This window comes from Toxoplasma gondii, assembly GCF_000006565.2.
Source record: "Toxoplasma gondii ME49 unplaced genomic scaffold asmbl.1848, whole genome shotgun sequence".
In the NCBI taxonomy this organism is placed as follows: domain Eukaryota; phylum Apicomplexa; class Conoidasida; order Eucoccidiorida; family Sarcocystidae; genus Toxoplasma; species Toxoplasma gondii.
The window spans coordinates 1-16,102 of record NW_017383893.1 but is presented as its reverse complement, the minus strand read 5'-3'; the positions used below and the strand labels follow the sequence as shown (position 1 = coordinate 16,102).

Here is a 16,102-nt window from a genome sequence, read left to right as displayed (position 1 = left end):
ATCAGTTGAAACGTGCAGTGTCCGAGTTGCGTTGTCATATCTCGTTGCGAAAGGCTTGTGGATGTGATTCTGGATGTACCGAAGAAGACTGTCACGCGCATCTTTCAAGCTCTCCGCGACGAACAAGACAGGCTGATACGTGGTGATCGGAAAGTCTTGCTGTGCTGCGTCCTCAGGGCGCCACTGACGAACCTCGAGCTGATAGGAACAGAGAAAAGAGGAAAGCGAGTAGCGGCGAAATCAAGCTCACCTATCCAGCAGAAGACGCCAGCACGCATCAGACACACAGCACATGAACAACGAAGCATTTCTCAGTGACGGTGGAGAATCCGGGATATTGCTTAATCCGAGTAATGCTGGTGTGTGCCTTCATGGACAGGGAGCCAAGGAACGGACAGAAAAAGACAGAAGCAGAGAGAGCCTGCAACCGTAAGAAATACAATGTCGCAAAGGACAAAGCAACCAGATAGATGGACACCATGAAACAATACACAGAGTGGCACAACGAACAAGGGGAAGTGCTTGGTGATGGCAACAGTATAAACAGCGGCGGTGATTCTGTGCTGGCGTGCGGAACGTAACCTAATTGAGAGTGAAAGGTGCACACAATGGAGATGAACATTCTAGTGCCGCCTGGTGCGCTCTTCACATACTTTCCCATTCGTAGGACAGGTCGAGTGTCGGAGTTCCCCTGGTGAGGAGAGCAATCCTGCGCCATATGCAGCCAATTCCATTTCATTTCCCGGATTGCATAGCAGCCCAAATTCGACTGAAAACCAGTACAAACGCTGGAGTCGGGCAATGTCTTCCTCTGAAGCCCCTAGAGACGCGAGCCCGAGAAGTTGCGAAAAATCTGCAAAATCCTGCAAAGATACCGAAACACGCGCACATGTATGTATATCTAAATGAGCACGTTGAGCATGCGTATACACAAACGTCACCTGAATATCAGTCAGTCTGCGCGACTTTATGTGGTGCGGCGAGCAGCAGTCTGGCGAGTAAATCATGCTCTTGAGGAAGCTCCTAGACCGTCAAAAAGGAACGTGTGTAAGTCAGAGCTCTCCCATATCCCACATTACGGTGGCGCGCGAGCAGAGCAGACACTAGCGGCGGATGCACTGTGGTTACAGCAACTCATTGGCGAAATGAAATCGTTGTGTCACCAAACAGCGATAGAGCAACGCGCTAAAACAAAAAAGTACCGGTTAGTGCATACCGGATTTGCCAACAGAGGGGCGTGGCCGAGGAGCTCGTGTACGACATCCGGCTCAGGAGTGTACAGAGGAGCCGAGTGGTGCCGAATGTACTGAGTTGAGAAAAATGTGCGGAACGCGAGCGCGTTCATGAAGTCCCTGGCCGACAGAAGGCCTGGAACGGGTCTCAGTGTAAAGCCTGAACAGAAAAGAAGACATTCAAGAGCAGAAGGCTCTCATGGGCGCGAAGGAGCACTTGTTGACAAAGACGAAACAGACAGATATGTCGTGCTAGCAGGAGCAGCGATACAATCACAGAAAGCTGAGGGCGAACAAAATCACGGGCATCGGGAGCCAAAACGCCCGTCAGAGCGCATGCGTTTCTTCACCACCACGAAGCACAGGAGGGCGAACGTTTCCACCAACAGAGCAACCAGATCATTCGCGTCTCGAGAGAAGCCCCAAGCGTGCAGGCACGTTTGAGGCTGGTTGATTGCATGTTTCTGAGTCCCTACGTGAGTTAAAGTTAGAGGCACTTCCTCTTTCGCTCGAGATTGCTGCGCAGCCAAGCGCCTACCATACGACAGTGTAAGCGTTCGGGGAAGACGATCTGTCCTTTGCGCTCATGAGAAACAACTTTTCGTCCTTTTCGCGCGCAGCATCAGGTTACCGTTTTTGGCTAGGCACATATATGCAGTGGCAATTCTATATAGGCATATACTGATCTATGGTTACACGTCTGCGCGGGTGTATTGCTTGTTTCACGACCAATGTGGACGAGCGCCGTGCGACCGCACCTGTTTTGGCCTTGATATACTCATTGACCTCTGCAACCTGAGGAATTGTGTCCGGCCCGTAGACACGAGCATCCCTCAAACCTGCCAGCACTTCGTTGTATTCGTTGCAAGCTAGAGTGGGGTAGAGATCCGTCAGGATGCCCCACACGTGTTTCCACGTCGCCGTTTCTGAAGAAAGGAGACGAAGAAGAAATGTAATTTGGAAAAGGACAGGAAAGAGGGGAAACGACATCTCGAAAGAGCTAATGGATGATCCGGTTCTAATCACTCTTTCTAGCTGGTGGCCGTGAACAGGAGGAAACACCCAACGGACACCGGGAGGAATCCGCAAAGAAAAAGGAAAAAACGCAAAAAGTGGGGATTGTTATTCAGGCCACTTAATCATCACCTCGTTGCATTCCCTTGTTGGAAAGATTCGGGTCTTCCCATCACTGCCCCTGCCTTCGAGACACAAAAGGGTCTTGAATACCAGTGAACGCCACAGCAACAGCAATCACGAGTACCATGGAAAAGGACTCCTTCCCGGCGAATATGCATGTGTATTTGGATGTCTCATGGCCTTACGCACCTCGTGGTGTATAGTCGATAATTCCAACTGCCCGTCCGGCTTTATGATTTTCTGCGCACGATGCAATCTCTTGACGTCTCTTGCGATAAATGACGTCGTGGAAACCAGGGTGGTCCGCCTCAAGGTCTTTGCCTGTTTGAAAGAGAGACCGAATAGAGCAGAGAAATTGAGCGCTAACTACACGCGCGGACGACATATAAGTAAAGGAAAGGATGGCAGCAAGAGACATAGAGCAGCGCAGAGGAGAGAAAGAAAATCCCCGAAACAGACGACTAGTATGGTTGAGACAACTCGACCCACCTACTCTTCACAGGCCTTCATCAGTTCACCTACCTCTTGCAACAGGCCCTCTTCTATTCGTGTTTTCATGTGTGTTCCCTCTCCATCTGTGCGTACACACTGTTTCTAGCCCGTGCCCAAGTGAGCCAGCTACAGACCATACATCCACCCACCTCCATCAGCGTGAGAGTGAAATCCTTGTCTTGCGCATCTCGCCTCACCCACTAGACGCCCATGTGCAGGTCGATTAAGCATGTAACTCTCTGGTCATCGTGTCAGTCTGTCGATATACTGGTGACACTTCAGCTAACTATGTACAAGTAAATTGTCTCCGACACGACTTCCCAGAAAAAGTTGGCTTTCCTGTAGTATGACATACCCGCGTCAAGAGTGTGGGAAGCAATGCGATCGAGGTCTTCTGGAGACCGAGGGAACCACGGGACATCCGCTGGCGACCCGCGAGTAAACGCCACACAGTACGACCCCAGTCTGTCAATCAACTGCGTGGCATTCTCTGATTCCCATTCCCCCTCGAAGCTGATGGAAACAGTCCTACAAAAAAATCACACATGGGACTTGTGACAACCAGCTGGAGAAAGAGGAAATCACGGGCGACACAGAGAGCAGACAGACGACACGAGAAATGGACGCGAAAAACTCTTACATGCAACCAGAGAAAATGAGCTGACGACGGGTCTATACCGGAGTGCATGACACGCAAACCGCAGATGCAGGCAAGAGAGAGAATCTCCGATCAGGAAATCAAAACATTAAAATGCAGCCGACTTAGTGATCGGAGTGGACGAATGAGAGGAAACGGAAACAACAGCACATATAATGAAACACCAATGACAACCAGAAATTTTCTCAACCCTGTGAAAACTTCGTTCATCTTCCTACTTATTGGATGTACGAATTCAAAATCACACAATTTTAAAAAACAATTGCAGCCAATTGTGCATAGGGGTGAGATACGTTCATCGACCTTGTTAACCCTACACAGCCGCAGGGTCTCAGTTTCCAAATACTCACATCTTCCGTAGATCCAGAGGATCCGGAGAGCTCCTAATCTCAGTGATGTTCACATTGTACGCAGCGAAAATGGCCTGCCACATGCAGTCAGAAGAAAATAGAACCGAGCATGAGGAAGGGGAGCCCGTTGATGAACGTAGACAAGTGGGCTGTAGGTGGGCACACATATTTATGCCACAGAAGGAAACATGTCGCGTTGCAGACTCCCTCTACTGTTTCGTATTCATTCTTCTCCCACTGTTCCCTGCATCCTAGAGAGAGAAAGTGCAACAAAGTGTGACCTTCCCAACCAGATAAAAACACAACTCGGAAGGACGCGCAGCTGTGTTCAAGCCGTCTTTGTCCGTAGGACAACAGTCAATTCAAAAAAATCGTGCAGGCTTACAGCCAATTCAGAAATAGCGCCCACTCGGTCTTCGATTTGACAGGAAACGTTATTGATCGACAGCCTTCGTGTTGATGCTCTCGTGCTCGGGCCTTCGGTGGCGCCACCGCTTGCTACACCGTCCGAAGTTCTGCCTTGCACTTTTGTCTGCTGCGGGGAGCGTGTCCGTAGAGGATCTTCCCTTGTCCCTTCCCTTCCCTCCGAGAAACTGCAAGTAAGAATGGCGCCATTGGCAGTGGTTGTCGATTCGGCAACAGAGGAGGCAAACTCCCTCGCCGCGACAAAGGGACGTCCCTGCAACGTAGTTCGGCGTCGTTCCTCTCTCTGGCATCGTGCCACTGAAATGTGAAACGTTGCTGGCAAGGAAAGAGCTTTGTTTTGACAGGACAGGCGAAACAGTCCACAGCCAAATGCAGAGAAACGGGACTGCGGGCAATTGATCGCTGCTACAGATTCTTGGGGGACAGCAGAACAGGCTCGGGAGAGGAGACCCCGTAGTGTCACGTGTGCACGCAGCGCGGTGGATAGAGACATCGATTTAGAATACATTACGGTTACCCGAGACATAAAAGTCATTCTGCCCTATAAAATGAGTCCGATGAGGAATCGCAGAGGAGTGGAGCGGATAATCTGAAGATATTTCAGGTGATAAAGAAGTTGTGGCCAAGCCCACAAGAACTCTGTGCTTGGAGGGCAAAGAGCCTGTGAGGTGAGCTACACCTGGATATGAGGCACCCAGTACAGAAGCAAATAAGGGAAGGGGAAACGAGGAGGCTGCAGAGAAACAACTCAGCGTGGATTGACGGACACAAGGAGAAGAGAAGGCGTCGCAATGCAGAAGAGTAGGCGGCAGAATGCTTTTCAAACTAGATACACGTGCGGAGTCAAAAAGCGGTAGACAAGACAAAAGAACTCAAATGACTCACCCTGTGCATGCGCGCAGCAAGACACGTAGCACACCCGTGCAACGGTTTGACGGCTTGCTTTCGAGCGGAGAAGAAAAGAAAAAGCCAGAGGTAAAGGCAGGGTTGAAACGAACGGCAACATACCTGCAAGTCTTGCGCAGCAAAGCAAAAACGAGTATTCACATCCCCTGTCCACTCCTTTCGAGTCTGCATTCGTGGAAGTGGGCGAAAACGCTTCTTCCCGAGGCAGCTAATGGGAGCGCGTATGCTGTAGCAGGAACATTCACACAGAAATCAACAACAGTGGGAACGGGAAAGAAAAACGTATCAGAAGAAAGGCAGATGCCAAACACTTCTCATCGCCATCTCCTCTCCGGCTTACCCCCTGTGCTCTCACCTTTGTGCCATGAGCTCTCGATGTGTGTCTCACTCGTACGTGGAGGCAACGCGTATAGCGCTCCTCCGACTCCGTCAGGCCGCAGGAAAAATGCATGCACTTGCGAAACCTTCACTCTCGATGAGCGTAACTCTTCACGGTGAAGAAAGCCACTATCGCTTCACCGATGGGATCCCTACAGAGAAATATCTCGCTTTTTTGTGTGTCCATCTCCTTCGTTTCGCGGAATCCCCGTGTCGCGACTTCTCTGCGCGGTGGCCTTGTCGACAATTTTTTTCCTTCTCTTCAAAAGCCGACACCTAGCCGGTGTGATCTCGGGACGGAGTTGTTTCTTCTCTCGCTGGTGTCAAAAAAGAAGTGATGTGCCTGGGACGAGGGGAACAGTGAGCCACTGGGGAAGGATGGCTCCTGCAGTTTGATCTTTACCTGCCTCCTCGGTAGCATTTTGCCGCAATACATGGTCAGCTTTATCCCGCGCTTTACTGATACTATCCTTCCCGGTTCCTTGGTGTTCCTGCTTTCTGAATTTCCGTATGCCACTGATGAATTTTTCTCGTTTTTCTTTCTGAAACGAACGGGTCGTGAATTAGGGTGTGGTGCGACTCTCGTTTGCTGCGAGTGAGCAAGAGGGGAACAAAACTGGGAGCAAGAGGGAGAGAAAGACGAAGAGTTCCCCAGAGATCAGAAACGCGTTTGTGAGTGAGAGAGGACAGCTGTAGAATGTAGGCAGTGGCGAAGAGGGACAGACTGCGGTACATCGTCTTCAGCGTTCTGGGTGTATTTCCTCTTCACGGTGAACCTGCGCGTTCAGTCCAGTCTGTGTTTTTTCCTTCCTCGCATTTGTTTTTCAGAGCTTCTTGTTTCTCCCATCGTTTCTCTTCCCAGCCTCGGCTGCGCCCTTGCTTTGCTCTGAGACGGCTTTTTTTTCGTCTTCTCACTCGCGTTTCTTCTGCCCTTCTCCGTGGAACCTATGGCGTCCTTCAATCCCTTTTCTTGGTTCTCCTCCTCTTCCACGGACGAAGATGTTCGTTCTTCTGTAGGCGCACCTGCCACCGAGAGTCGACGGAAGGGCGGACTGTCTTCTTTCTTTTTCCCCTCCGAGGAAGAAGAGGAAAACCGAATCAAAGTTGCCATGAGGCGATACGGGTACTCGCTGGCGGAGCTACATTCGTATCCAGACATGATGAAGCTTCCTCAGGTCCCCAAAGAGATGTTGGCCGACGAGAAAGTCAAGGAGGAACTGGACAGGCAGCACGAAAAATGCCAACAGAGATACGACGCAGTTGACACTTGTGTTACTCAGATGCTCGAGCACGACCGGAAATCGAAGCGAAAGTATGCCCGGCTTCAGCAGTGCAAGTCCCAGTGGGTAAGAGGGGAGAAGAAAGGGATCAACGTGGAAGTCGAAGCACGCTCCACCGCCAGCTTCAGTTCAACTCGTGACCGCGCACCCGCTCGGGATCCTCGGCTCATACGTTGTCGAAACTGAATGTCCTTTCCTATGTATCCTCAACGACGCGTCGGTTGTGTCAAGTCCACCAAGAGAAAGGTGGAGAGCTGTTGCACATCTTTGAGGGGCCTGGGGAGTTGCGACACAGAGGCCAACACAAGTGACAATTCAAATGCGTTCTGTCGTTGGCTCAGCCATTTGTCCCCCCACCGGTTTTCTTCCGTCGCTCTCTTCGGTCGTTTCGTACTTGATTCAGCTTCCTCGCCGCGTCCTGCCTCCGCGTTTCCTTTCTTCTTCTCCACTCGTCTCTTGCGTTCGACCCTTTGCATCTGTTCTCCTGCTTTTCTTTGTGTCCTCTGTGGCCTGTGCAGATCAGCTTTCAGCGGTGTGTCTCCTTCAGAGACAAGACTATTCTCCGCGACGTTCGCAGATGGGAAAAGAAGCACGTGGCGAGTCTCTCCCCAGCGGAAGCGTAAGCGCGCACTGTTCATCTGACGCAAGTGAATATGCGGAGCCTCGCGAGAGAGAAAAACTAAAGAGGAGGTGTGTTTCTTTCGTTCAGCCCTCACAGCTGGGCAGTGCATAGAGACACCAACTGCATGAACATCGCGCACCTGTCATAGACATATAAGTATTGGACGTCGGGAGTAGCCTAGGCATCTCCATACTGTCCACAGAAGTTCTACGTACACAGCGCATACAACACAAAACCGGTGAGTCGATTTTTCCCCTGCCTCGTTCCTTCTCTTTGCCCCTGACTTCTCTCTGTGGAGACGTATGCTCATCTCGGTCTCGACGCTGTGGAGGCGATCTGTGCCACGGTTCCTGCTCTAACATGTCCCTCAATCGTTAAGTCGTTCTCGCCATTTTATCTTTCACTCCATCTCCTGGATATCTCTCGTGATTTAGGTCTTGATCTCTCTCTTGCTCTTCATCTTGATCTCTTCTTGATTTTTTTCTTGATCTCTCTTGATTTGTTTATCGCTCTCGTGACGTTTCTCTTGTTCTCCTTGATATCCCTGCAAGTCGCGCGGTGCGTGTCTGTCTTGGGCTTCTTTGTTTTACCGTCAGTTGCCGCGGTGATCTACCTCTCAATCGCCTCTCTCGTCAATCTCTTAATAATGTCCGTGGTATCTGCTCGGCAGACGCTCAGTGCCTTCATGAATCTTCAGTAACATAGGCTACGTCAATATACTGCTTATTTATTCGATGTCGTCGTGGGCACACGGGTGCTGATGCTTCAAATTCTTCAATTCGTAGGAACGCGTACATAGACGATCTTCGGGCAAAACAGCGATACGCGGAGGTGAGGTCTAACCACCTGGATCTCTCTGCAGCATCAGCCAAACGAGAACCCGATATGCGCGCTGCATAGAACGAGAGAGGCTTCAGACCGTTTTGCACCACACACACACACACACGCACACACTGCTGGATTCTTATCGCGTTTGTGGCTCCTGTGGAAGTGCCTTCGATATTTTCGGGGAGACGACGAAAAAAGAGACCCTGAGAAGGCACGAGAGAAGTATCGGGAAGGCGCAACCATAGGTACCATTCCTGTAGAGTTATTTCGCAAGATAACACTTTCGGTAGCCATCTCCGAACACGGGGAAGGGGGTCGTCATCCCGTTATTCAAAGAGGGCAGGTTGTTGCCACTTGGGGATGTATGGTACCGTCGCTGGATCCCACGACGTGTGGTTCGTTGTGCATACATGAGCGGCCAGGGAAAAAGCGGAAGAGGGAAGACAGCGGATGCTACGTAAAGGTTCCTCGGACTTCGTTTCGTTTACAGCACTCCACTGGTGTTGGGGTTGTCCTGAGGCTCTTGATCCTAAGTTCTTGGGGTCTCCGCTTGCTTGATTTCTGCCTTCTTTCCAGTACGTTCAGAGGAGAACAGACGACGAGCAAGAAGAACTCCGGTGAGCTATCCTTTCATGAAAGAGCCGCTGCCCTACATCTCTGTCCATGCGTGTCTGCCCCCCTGTCTGCAACTGTAGGTCCACAACACACATATGTGTGCCAATATGCTCTCTATGGTTGTCTGGATGGGTTAACGTTTGTATATATTCAATTATTTGTTCGATTGCGTGGGGTGTTTTTCGCTTCTCCTGCATCGAGTGTTGGATCGTCTCTCCCTCGTCTGTGCTCTGGCCACTTCCGTGCTTTTCTGTTTGCATGGACCCCCGCATTTGATCTCGGAGCGTCGCTTCTGCTCTGCAAAGTGTCTTTGCTCTTTTCTGTCTTCCCTGATTTTTTGAGAGTCCATGTCCGATGGATTTCTCCTGATGCCCGGAGTATATGCGAGAATCCCTACACATCAGGGAATTTTTGACTGCGCGAATCGCCGAAGCGGCCTTCTCTGCCGCAACCGTGTGCGAACTGCCTTCCGCTTCTGTTTTAGCCGCACCAGCGTCCAGTGACATGTCTGTGGTCAATTGTTCTCATTTGTTCGGCTCTCCAGAAGGAAACGGGAACACGAGAATTTGGCGCTGCGGGTGAAGAACTTGACCGCCGGCCCCGGAGGCGAAGATGCTTGAGCGTCGCCTTCTGTCGCATGCGGCAGGGCAACTTTGAGGCAGCGGACGCAGAGAGAACAGAAGAGGCTGGTGCAGAACGCGAATGCGAGAAAGAAGAGGGAGGACAGACAAGAGAGAGTGGCGACGAGTAGAAGCAAATCTAGAGGAAACATCCGAAAAAGCGTAAACAGAGTAGAGTTCGAGTGGCCCTGTGGAACCTGACCTGACGCGGCGATCAAATTGGTCAAAAAGGGCAAGGACGGTTTCCGCCGTCCCAGGCACTCGTCGCTGCCAAGCGCTGCGATGGTGGCACATCATTGGGTGTCGTCTTGGACCGGCGCTCTGGTCGCTCAAAAACAGTGACTGGAGCTGATCCTCTCACTGATCTCTTTGCGATTTCAGCAGGCACCGACTCAAGGACTCCCTGGTGCTGGCTTGTGATGAATGTCGCTTCCGCAGTTGATTGGTCCCAGTTTTCTCGAATTTTCGACGCCTCGCGAGAAGCGAAGACTTTTCCGTGGAAGGATCCACCACACAGGCTGCTCCGTGCCTGTGAGCGAGGCTTGTTTTCACTTGCGCGGACAGTGATATCGATGTAACTGCATCTGTAGAGATGTAGGCATGGTCATAGATGCGTGAATACAGTACTTTGTAAACACATACACCATTCCTGGAAGTCACAGCACATGTGCATTCATATATATATATATATATATATATAAAGTAGTCCTTCTGTGTACGTACTAAACTGTATGAAAGCAGTGCAATAGAGACTTGTCTTTGCATCAAGAGTGCACGTGAGCTGGATCAAATGACTCGGCATTCAGTGCCGTACACAGTGGGGCTTGTTGCTCCACGTAGGTCCTTATTGTTAGGTGCATTAACAGTTTGTGGGGAGTATTTGTCACGAGGTGAATCACTGGCTTTAAAGCTTGAGAGTCTTCAATCACTCACAAACATGTTTTGAAGAGCCTAAAAGCATGAACGAAACAATCGCTGCATAATCTGTCCGAACTCTTCTACCTGGTGGTGCCTCTCCGTCTGCGTGTAAGACAGCGAAACGCGTATACCGAAAACTTGCGATAGATATCTTTTCAATGAAGTACGTTAGCGGCTACATGCCAACCGTACCTCACACAGGTTCCACATCTTGAAGATGTTTGATTCTTCTGAGGTGCGAAGCCGGCGTTTCGGTATGGTATCAGATATGAATTACACTCCAGCCTTCGATTAGCAAGGCAGTCGCTGTTCACCGTATCCGCGGTGACTTTTTTATCATCGATAGATTGTACATTCACGGTTAGCGTATGTCTTCTTTCGGGGGACAGACAAACTCTGCAGTGCTCAAAATGCGTGCACAGGAAAGTGGAAGCGTTCTACTGTCCTTTCTAGCGGAGAGAAACCTATCGTGTCGTGCGGAATGGCATGTGGTCCTTTCTGATTTTCTCCTTTCCTCTATCCTCTGCTTGTCTAAATTCTTCTCCGCCACTCAAGGAAGCAAACAACTGTTCATATCCACCATCTACTCACCAGTGATATTGTACAGAAGAGTGATGTTTAGTGAGCGCCATAGTCTATAGATAATTGCCTATTACGGCTTGTCGCACTGTCGGTGGAGACACACGCGACGCGTGGCTTGTTGACCCTGATACCGGTTTCTCTTTTTTCTGTCCGTCCTAGAAGAGAGTTTGGCCTTCCTTTTCGACCGCCCAAGTGTAGCATTCAGTTAGAGGACATCAGATGAAAAGTCGATGTGTACATCATCTTTGTTTTTTTCTCAGTGGTTCTTGTCTCCCTGACTTCTTTTCTCTGCATGCACACCCTTGCCGGAGACACCGCCGTGCCCGCCACGGTGTGCAGCTGTCTAGCGCTTCCGTGTGTTCAATTCACTTTTTCAGAAACGCGAACGATGTCGACGGGTGGCGTTTTCCGAATTTTTGATGGCAGAAGTACCCTGTGCCCCTGTTTAGGGAGTTTTGTCCCCGGAGTGACCTAAGACTTGGCAAAGAGACAGGGATGAACGAGAGCAGTATATACGAGATGGACTCACGAAAAGTTGTATCATTTTCTCTTACTGCCTCCACATCTTCTCACGTCTCCTCTCCTTCATTTGCTTCCCTCGGTGCTCCGTCTTCACCTCACCGTTCTCCACTTCCCCCTACTTCTTCTCCCGGCGCTCTGACTGGCCTCTCTCCGCTGGCCTCTCTGTCCCTCCACGATGGCCGACCCGGCTGGAGGGAGGATCTGTGATTCGCCGATCTCACCAGAAACGCAGCGAGTTTTGGCCGGCACGCAGTCACGAGTCGTTGTTTCTCCTTCGGACCTTCCTCTCTCTGCATGTTGGCCTCCGCGCTCGACTTGTTCCCTGCCTGCGGCGTCGGGAGAAAACGGTTTCGCCGTCTCAGCGCTTCTCAGACCTGGTGATGAAGAAGAAAGGCTAGAGGGTAGCGAAGAAGAAGGCGAGCGTGAGAAAGATGTCTGTTTTCCATCAGCTCAGATCGTCACCGTGTCTCCTCCGCCGTCTGGATTCACACCGCGAGCTGCTCGGGCCACCGAAGAATCGTTCGACAGCTCCTTCTCTGTCTCGTGCTCTTCTCCCCTGTCTCGCGCTTCTTCTCCTTCGGATCTTGCGGAGACGTATGCGCCCTCTTCTGACTCCGTTTCTGTTTTCTCGCTGATAGGAGCAGCGGAAGAGAGGATTCGTTTGTTGGACCGCGTGGTTCTCCTGGCGCTGGTGTCTCTCTCAGCCGCTGCGCCTCACTTCTTCCGCCATGCTCTTACCACCTTCCAGCTCTTCTTCACGCGGGACCGTCGCCTTCAGTACTCCGACTTCTCACACGGAATTCTCTTCTCGCTCCTTGAACTCCCAGCCGTGCCGGCCTCTCTCTTGGCGGGCTTCTCGTGCTCTTCTCGTCACGAGAAGACCCGGCGGGGGGAACCTCACGGGAAGGTGACCGGCGGCGGCGCGGACAAAGAGGAAGGAGAACGCAGGGGTGGAAGAAGAACCGTAGAGGAGAGGGAAGAGGATGATCAAAGAAAAGAGAAACACAACGGAGGTTTAGTTGGGGATTTTGTTGAGGAGCCAAGGGACAGAAGTGAGGTGCAACACAGTGGCGGAGATCCATCTGCCTCGGCTAGTCTGGCGGAGAAGTCGGGTGCCTTCTCTCTCTCCCACCTTTCCCGTCAGTCGCGTACTCTTGTTCAACATTCACAACCTGTCCATCCGTGTCCGGCATACTCCTGGCGTTCTCCTGAATCGTCTTCCTCTCTTTGTTCGTCTTCTTGCTCTCCGCCACGGTCTGTTCTTCCTGCCAGTTCCCCCGACTTCGTCTCTTCGTCTATGGCGAATGACCAAGCGTCGAAGAGGCTGCTCTTATGCGCTGCGCTGTGCTGGACAGGGCAACTTTGTTTCGGAATCTCCATCTCAGTTTTCGCTTTTCTTCCAGGTGCTTGGCTGTCCGTTATCCTCGCCGGCGCGGGCGGGGCTGCGCTCGTCGTCCTTCAGCGATCTGCCCTTGTCACGCTGTTTCCATCTTCACCTGCAGGGTGTATGGCCTTCAGTGTCGCATGCAGTGCAGTGGCGAAGACTCTCGGGCGCGTAGGGCCGGTGTTTGTCGCCTCCCTTCTCTCTCATCTGCCGCCGCACGAATTTACACAAGAGCGCGAAGGTTCGGGAGAGGAAGATCAAGACACTCTGTTCGCGTCCTCTTCTCCTCGCTCTTCGTCTCTGCCTTCCGATTCTCCTGTAGACACGAGAGAATTCGACTACAGAGGACTGGTTGTCGGCACCACTCTCGTCAGTGGCGTAAGTGTGCTAGCGGCTTGGGGTGTCACACGAGTCGTGAGAAGACTGCTGATTGCGCTCCTCGCTCAGGCAGCGACGCGACAAGGGGAAGAACCGGAAGAGGAGACAAACGTAGGCGAACGCGAGAGTAAAGCAGTGGAAAGAAAGCAGTGTTGGCGAGGGCAAGACCGTCTCGCAGAGCCGCTCCTCGGTAGCCACACAACACACCCCGAGAGAAGCAAAGAGGAAACGAGAGCGGGGACTTTCGGGGAGGAGGGCGGAGATGGCTGCTCTCCTGGACACTGTTGTGGGCGGCATGCGCGAACGCTCAAAGACCAAGCAGGAGACCAGTCAAAAGCTCCTTCGACTTTTCACCCTTCCCCTGCCGAGGACAGTTCGGGACCCGCTTCTCGTGTCCACCGTCAATTCTGCCCCGAAACTGTATCGTACGACGTCCGATTATCCTTCCCTTGTTTCTCTTATCCCTCGCATGCCGCTTCTTCGTCTTCCTCGGCTTCTGCTACTGTTGCGACGCCACCATGTGTGCCTTCTCCACCGTCGACGGAGTTCGAGTTGCGAGAGCAAGCGTCCCTCCTAGTGCTGTCAAACGGAGGCAGGCGAAGAAGAGAGCCACGGGAGAGAGAGCACTTTTCAGAGCAAGCAACGACAGATTTTGATCGGAGAGGGACAGAAGAAGACGGAGACAGCGAGAAGGGAACTGGATATGGAGCGGAGAGACAAGAAAGAAGGAGACGAAGAAGGCAGGACCCTGTGGCGCTGTGTCTGTGTTCCTCAAGGCAGAAGACGACGAACCGGAGCAGGGCAAAAAAGAGACCGACAGAGAGAACAGGGAAGATACTTCAAGAACACAGTCTCCGAATGTGGTGCAGACAAGAGAAACGAGAAGTTCGGGAAAAAATTGGAAAGCTGGGGAGAGAGTTTTGGTCTCTTGTTATTCTTCATGCGCTTATCGTGGCGGTCGGCCACTGCTTCCTCTCCTTTTCTTCCAGCATCTTTCACCGCGTGTACAAGGCCAGTATCACGCATGCTGCTGTCTATGCAGCTCTCATCACTGGTGAGTTACCCTACGCATCTATCGAGAGACGAAACATCCTTGGGCTGATCGTTTTCTCCTTCTTTCCTTCCTTCCCCATTTCTTCTCTCGCTTACCGCTCCTCCTGTGTCTCTTCTTTTTACTTCCCCTGTTCCATGTCAGTCTTCCCCAATTGCCTCCGTCAAATCCGTCTCCTTGCTGCTCGTTAGTTAGTTCCTCGTCCTTCCCTTTGTCCCGGTGTGTCTGGTTTCCTCCCGTGACTGTGCATATTGCCATGCTTTCAACACGGGTGTTGTTCATCGTCTGTGGAGTGCGGGTCGATGTGCTTTTCCTCTAATTACGAGTAATGCTCTTTTTTCTCCCCTTTTCCGGATCTCAGGTTTTGCAGGTTTCCTCCCGTGTGTCTGTTCTCGTCATCCGTATTTTCCCGCGCCCATTTCGTAGGCGTCGCACTCTCTGCATTTCCGTTGTTGCTCCCATTGACCCGTTGCTTTTCGTGCATACTTCCCTCGGCTCTGTTCGTTATTGCTGCTTTACCATTATCGCTGTTCTGTCGACCGCTGCGTATCCCGACCACGTTCTTCTTTTGTCTTCAGTTACCACCATTGTCCTGCTTCCGGCCCTCGCGTATCTCATCGATCGAATAGGTGGGAGTTTGTTCCTCGTCGCCGTTGGAATGCTCCTCATGTGGCTCGTTTTCTGTGGAACCATTTCACTACAACCCTCTCCTGTGTCTCCCTCTCCTGCGTCTTCTCTTGAGCCGGGTTCGTCCGCTTCTCTCAATCCTTCCCTCTCGGCTTCGTCTTCTTCCCTGGTAGCTTCGTCTGCGCCATCTTCTCGTCACGTCCTGCCTCTTTCGGTCGGTGGCGTGTTTTCTCGACCTTCCGGTGGAGAACCGGGAGAAAAGGAGAGGCGCGAAGAAAGCAGCTGGGCCGCGCTGACGGCTATCCTGTTGGGCTGTGCGGAGGCGCTTCTTCCCACGGTTCTCATGGCACTTGTTGCCGACAAAGTGGTGTAAGTGAATAGAAAGGGGAGATGGAGAAGCTCGATGGGAGCCAATGAGAACCTGAGGACGAGAGAAAAGCACAGAGATTTCCAGCTGGCGTTTTGACTCTTTTGTATGCCCGGGATCTTGTGACGCATTCGGTCTCTAGCCATTCTCACTGTGTGTCTTTGGTTGTATTTCGCGCTTTTACCTCCGCTGCTTCAGCCGCTGTCACGTGGTTTGACTCTGTGTTGCGCTGCTCCTTGTCAGTTGTGCGTTTGGGTGTTGCTTTGCTTCCTTCCTGTCTGCCCTGCTCCATCACCGGTTCGCGGCTGACGCATCAATCTTGACAGGCCGCAAGTGTCTCCATTGCTTCCCTACATTTTTCAGCGTCCCCGACCCTGCGTTGTACGACGTCGCCTTTGCTTTGATGGAAGCGGCCAAATCGATTGTCGTGGCAACCACAGACACCGCCTTTGGCTTCCTCGTTGACCGACACAACGGTGAGATGTGCACCACGATGAAGAAAAGAAGAAAGGAAGTGAAAGGGAGGGCGCAAGCAATAGAACGGTTGAGGCGAGGGCGACGAACAAGGAGATGAAAGACCAGAAAGGCAAAAACCGAGTCAACGAGCAGACAGCCTCTGGGAAGAGAAAAAAACTAGAACAGAAACGCACGTTGCCTGTGCGTGAGTGTCTGCGTCTTTTCCTTTACAGGATCCTACGTCAGCAGTCTGTGGTTTCTTTGCTTCTTGAC

General features: G+C 51.8%; 3 protein-coding genes across 3 annotated transcripts; 2 read left to right on the top strand and 1 right to left on the bottom strand.

Annotated features, from left to right (window-relative positions):
• Window positions 1–5,133, bottom strand: TGME49_212710 (phenylalanine-4-hydroxylase; the record flags this gene model as incomplete). Its single annotated transcript, XM_018779571.1, has 8 exons — window positions 4,255–5,133; window positions 3,870–3,943; window positions 3,217–3,389; window positions 2,559–2,690; window positions 1,991–2,158; window positions 1,217–1,392; window positions 654–863; window positions 1–198 (listed from the first exon to the last, which is right to left on the bottom strand). Coding segments are annotated over exons 1-8 (1,707 nt in total), but the record flags the coding sequence as incomplete, so codon positions are not given.
• Window positions 5,134–5,720: 587 nt separating this feature from the next.
• TGME49_212725 (hypothetical protein) lies at window positions 5,721–10,583 on the top strand. Its single transcript, XM_018779572.1, has 5 exons — window positions 5,721–6,925; window positions 7,378–7,478; window positions 8,267–8,312; window positions 8,886–8,926; window positions 9,469–10,583. Exons 1-5 carry the CDS (start codon window positions 6,527–6,529, stop codon window positions 9,542–9,544), a joined length of 663 nt encoding a protein of 220 aa, XP_018634669.1. The 5' UTR covers window positions 5,721–6,526; the 3' UTR covers window positions 9,545–10,583.
• Window positions 10,584–11,433: 850 nt separating this feature from the next.
• Window positions 11,434–15,379, top strand: TGME49_212735 (hypothetical protein; the record flags this gene model as incomplete). The annotated part of the gene is made up of 2 exons (XM_002370982.2): window positions 11,434–14,382; window positions 14,958–15,379. The coding sequence occupies exons 1-2, from the start codon at window positions 11,742–11,744 to the stop codon at window positions 15,377–15,379; spliced, it is 3,063 nt and encodes a 1,020-aa protein (XP_002371023.1). The 5' UTR covers window positions 11,434–11,741.
• Between the last annotated feature and the right edge of the window lie 723 nt (window positions 15,380–16,102).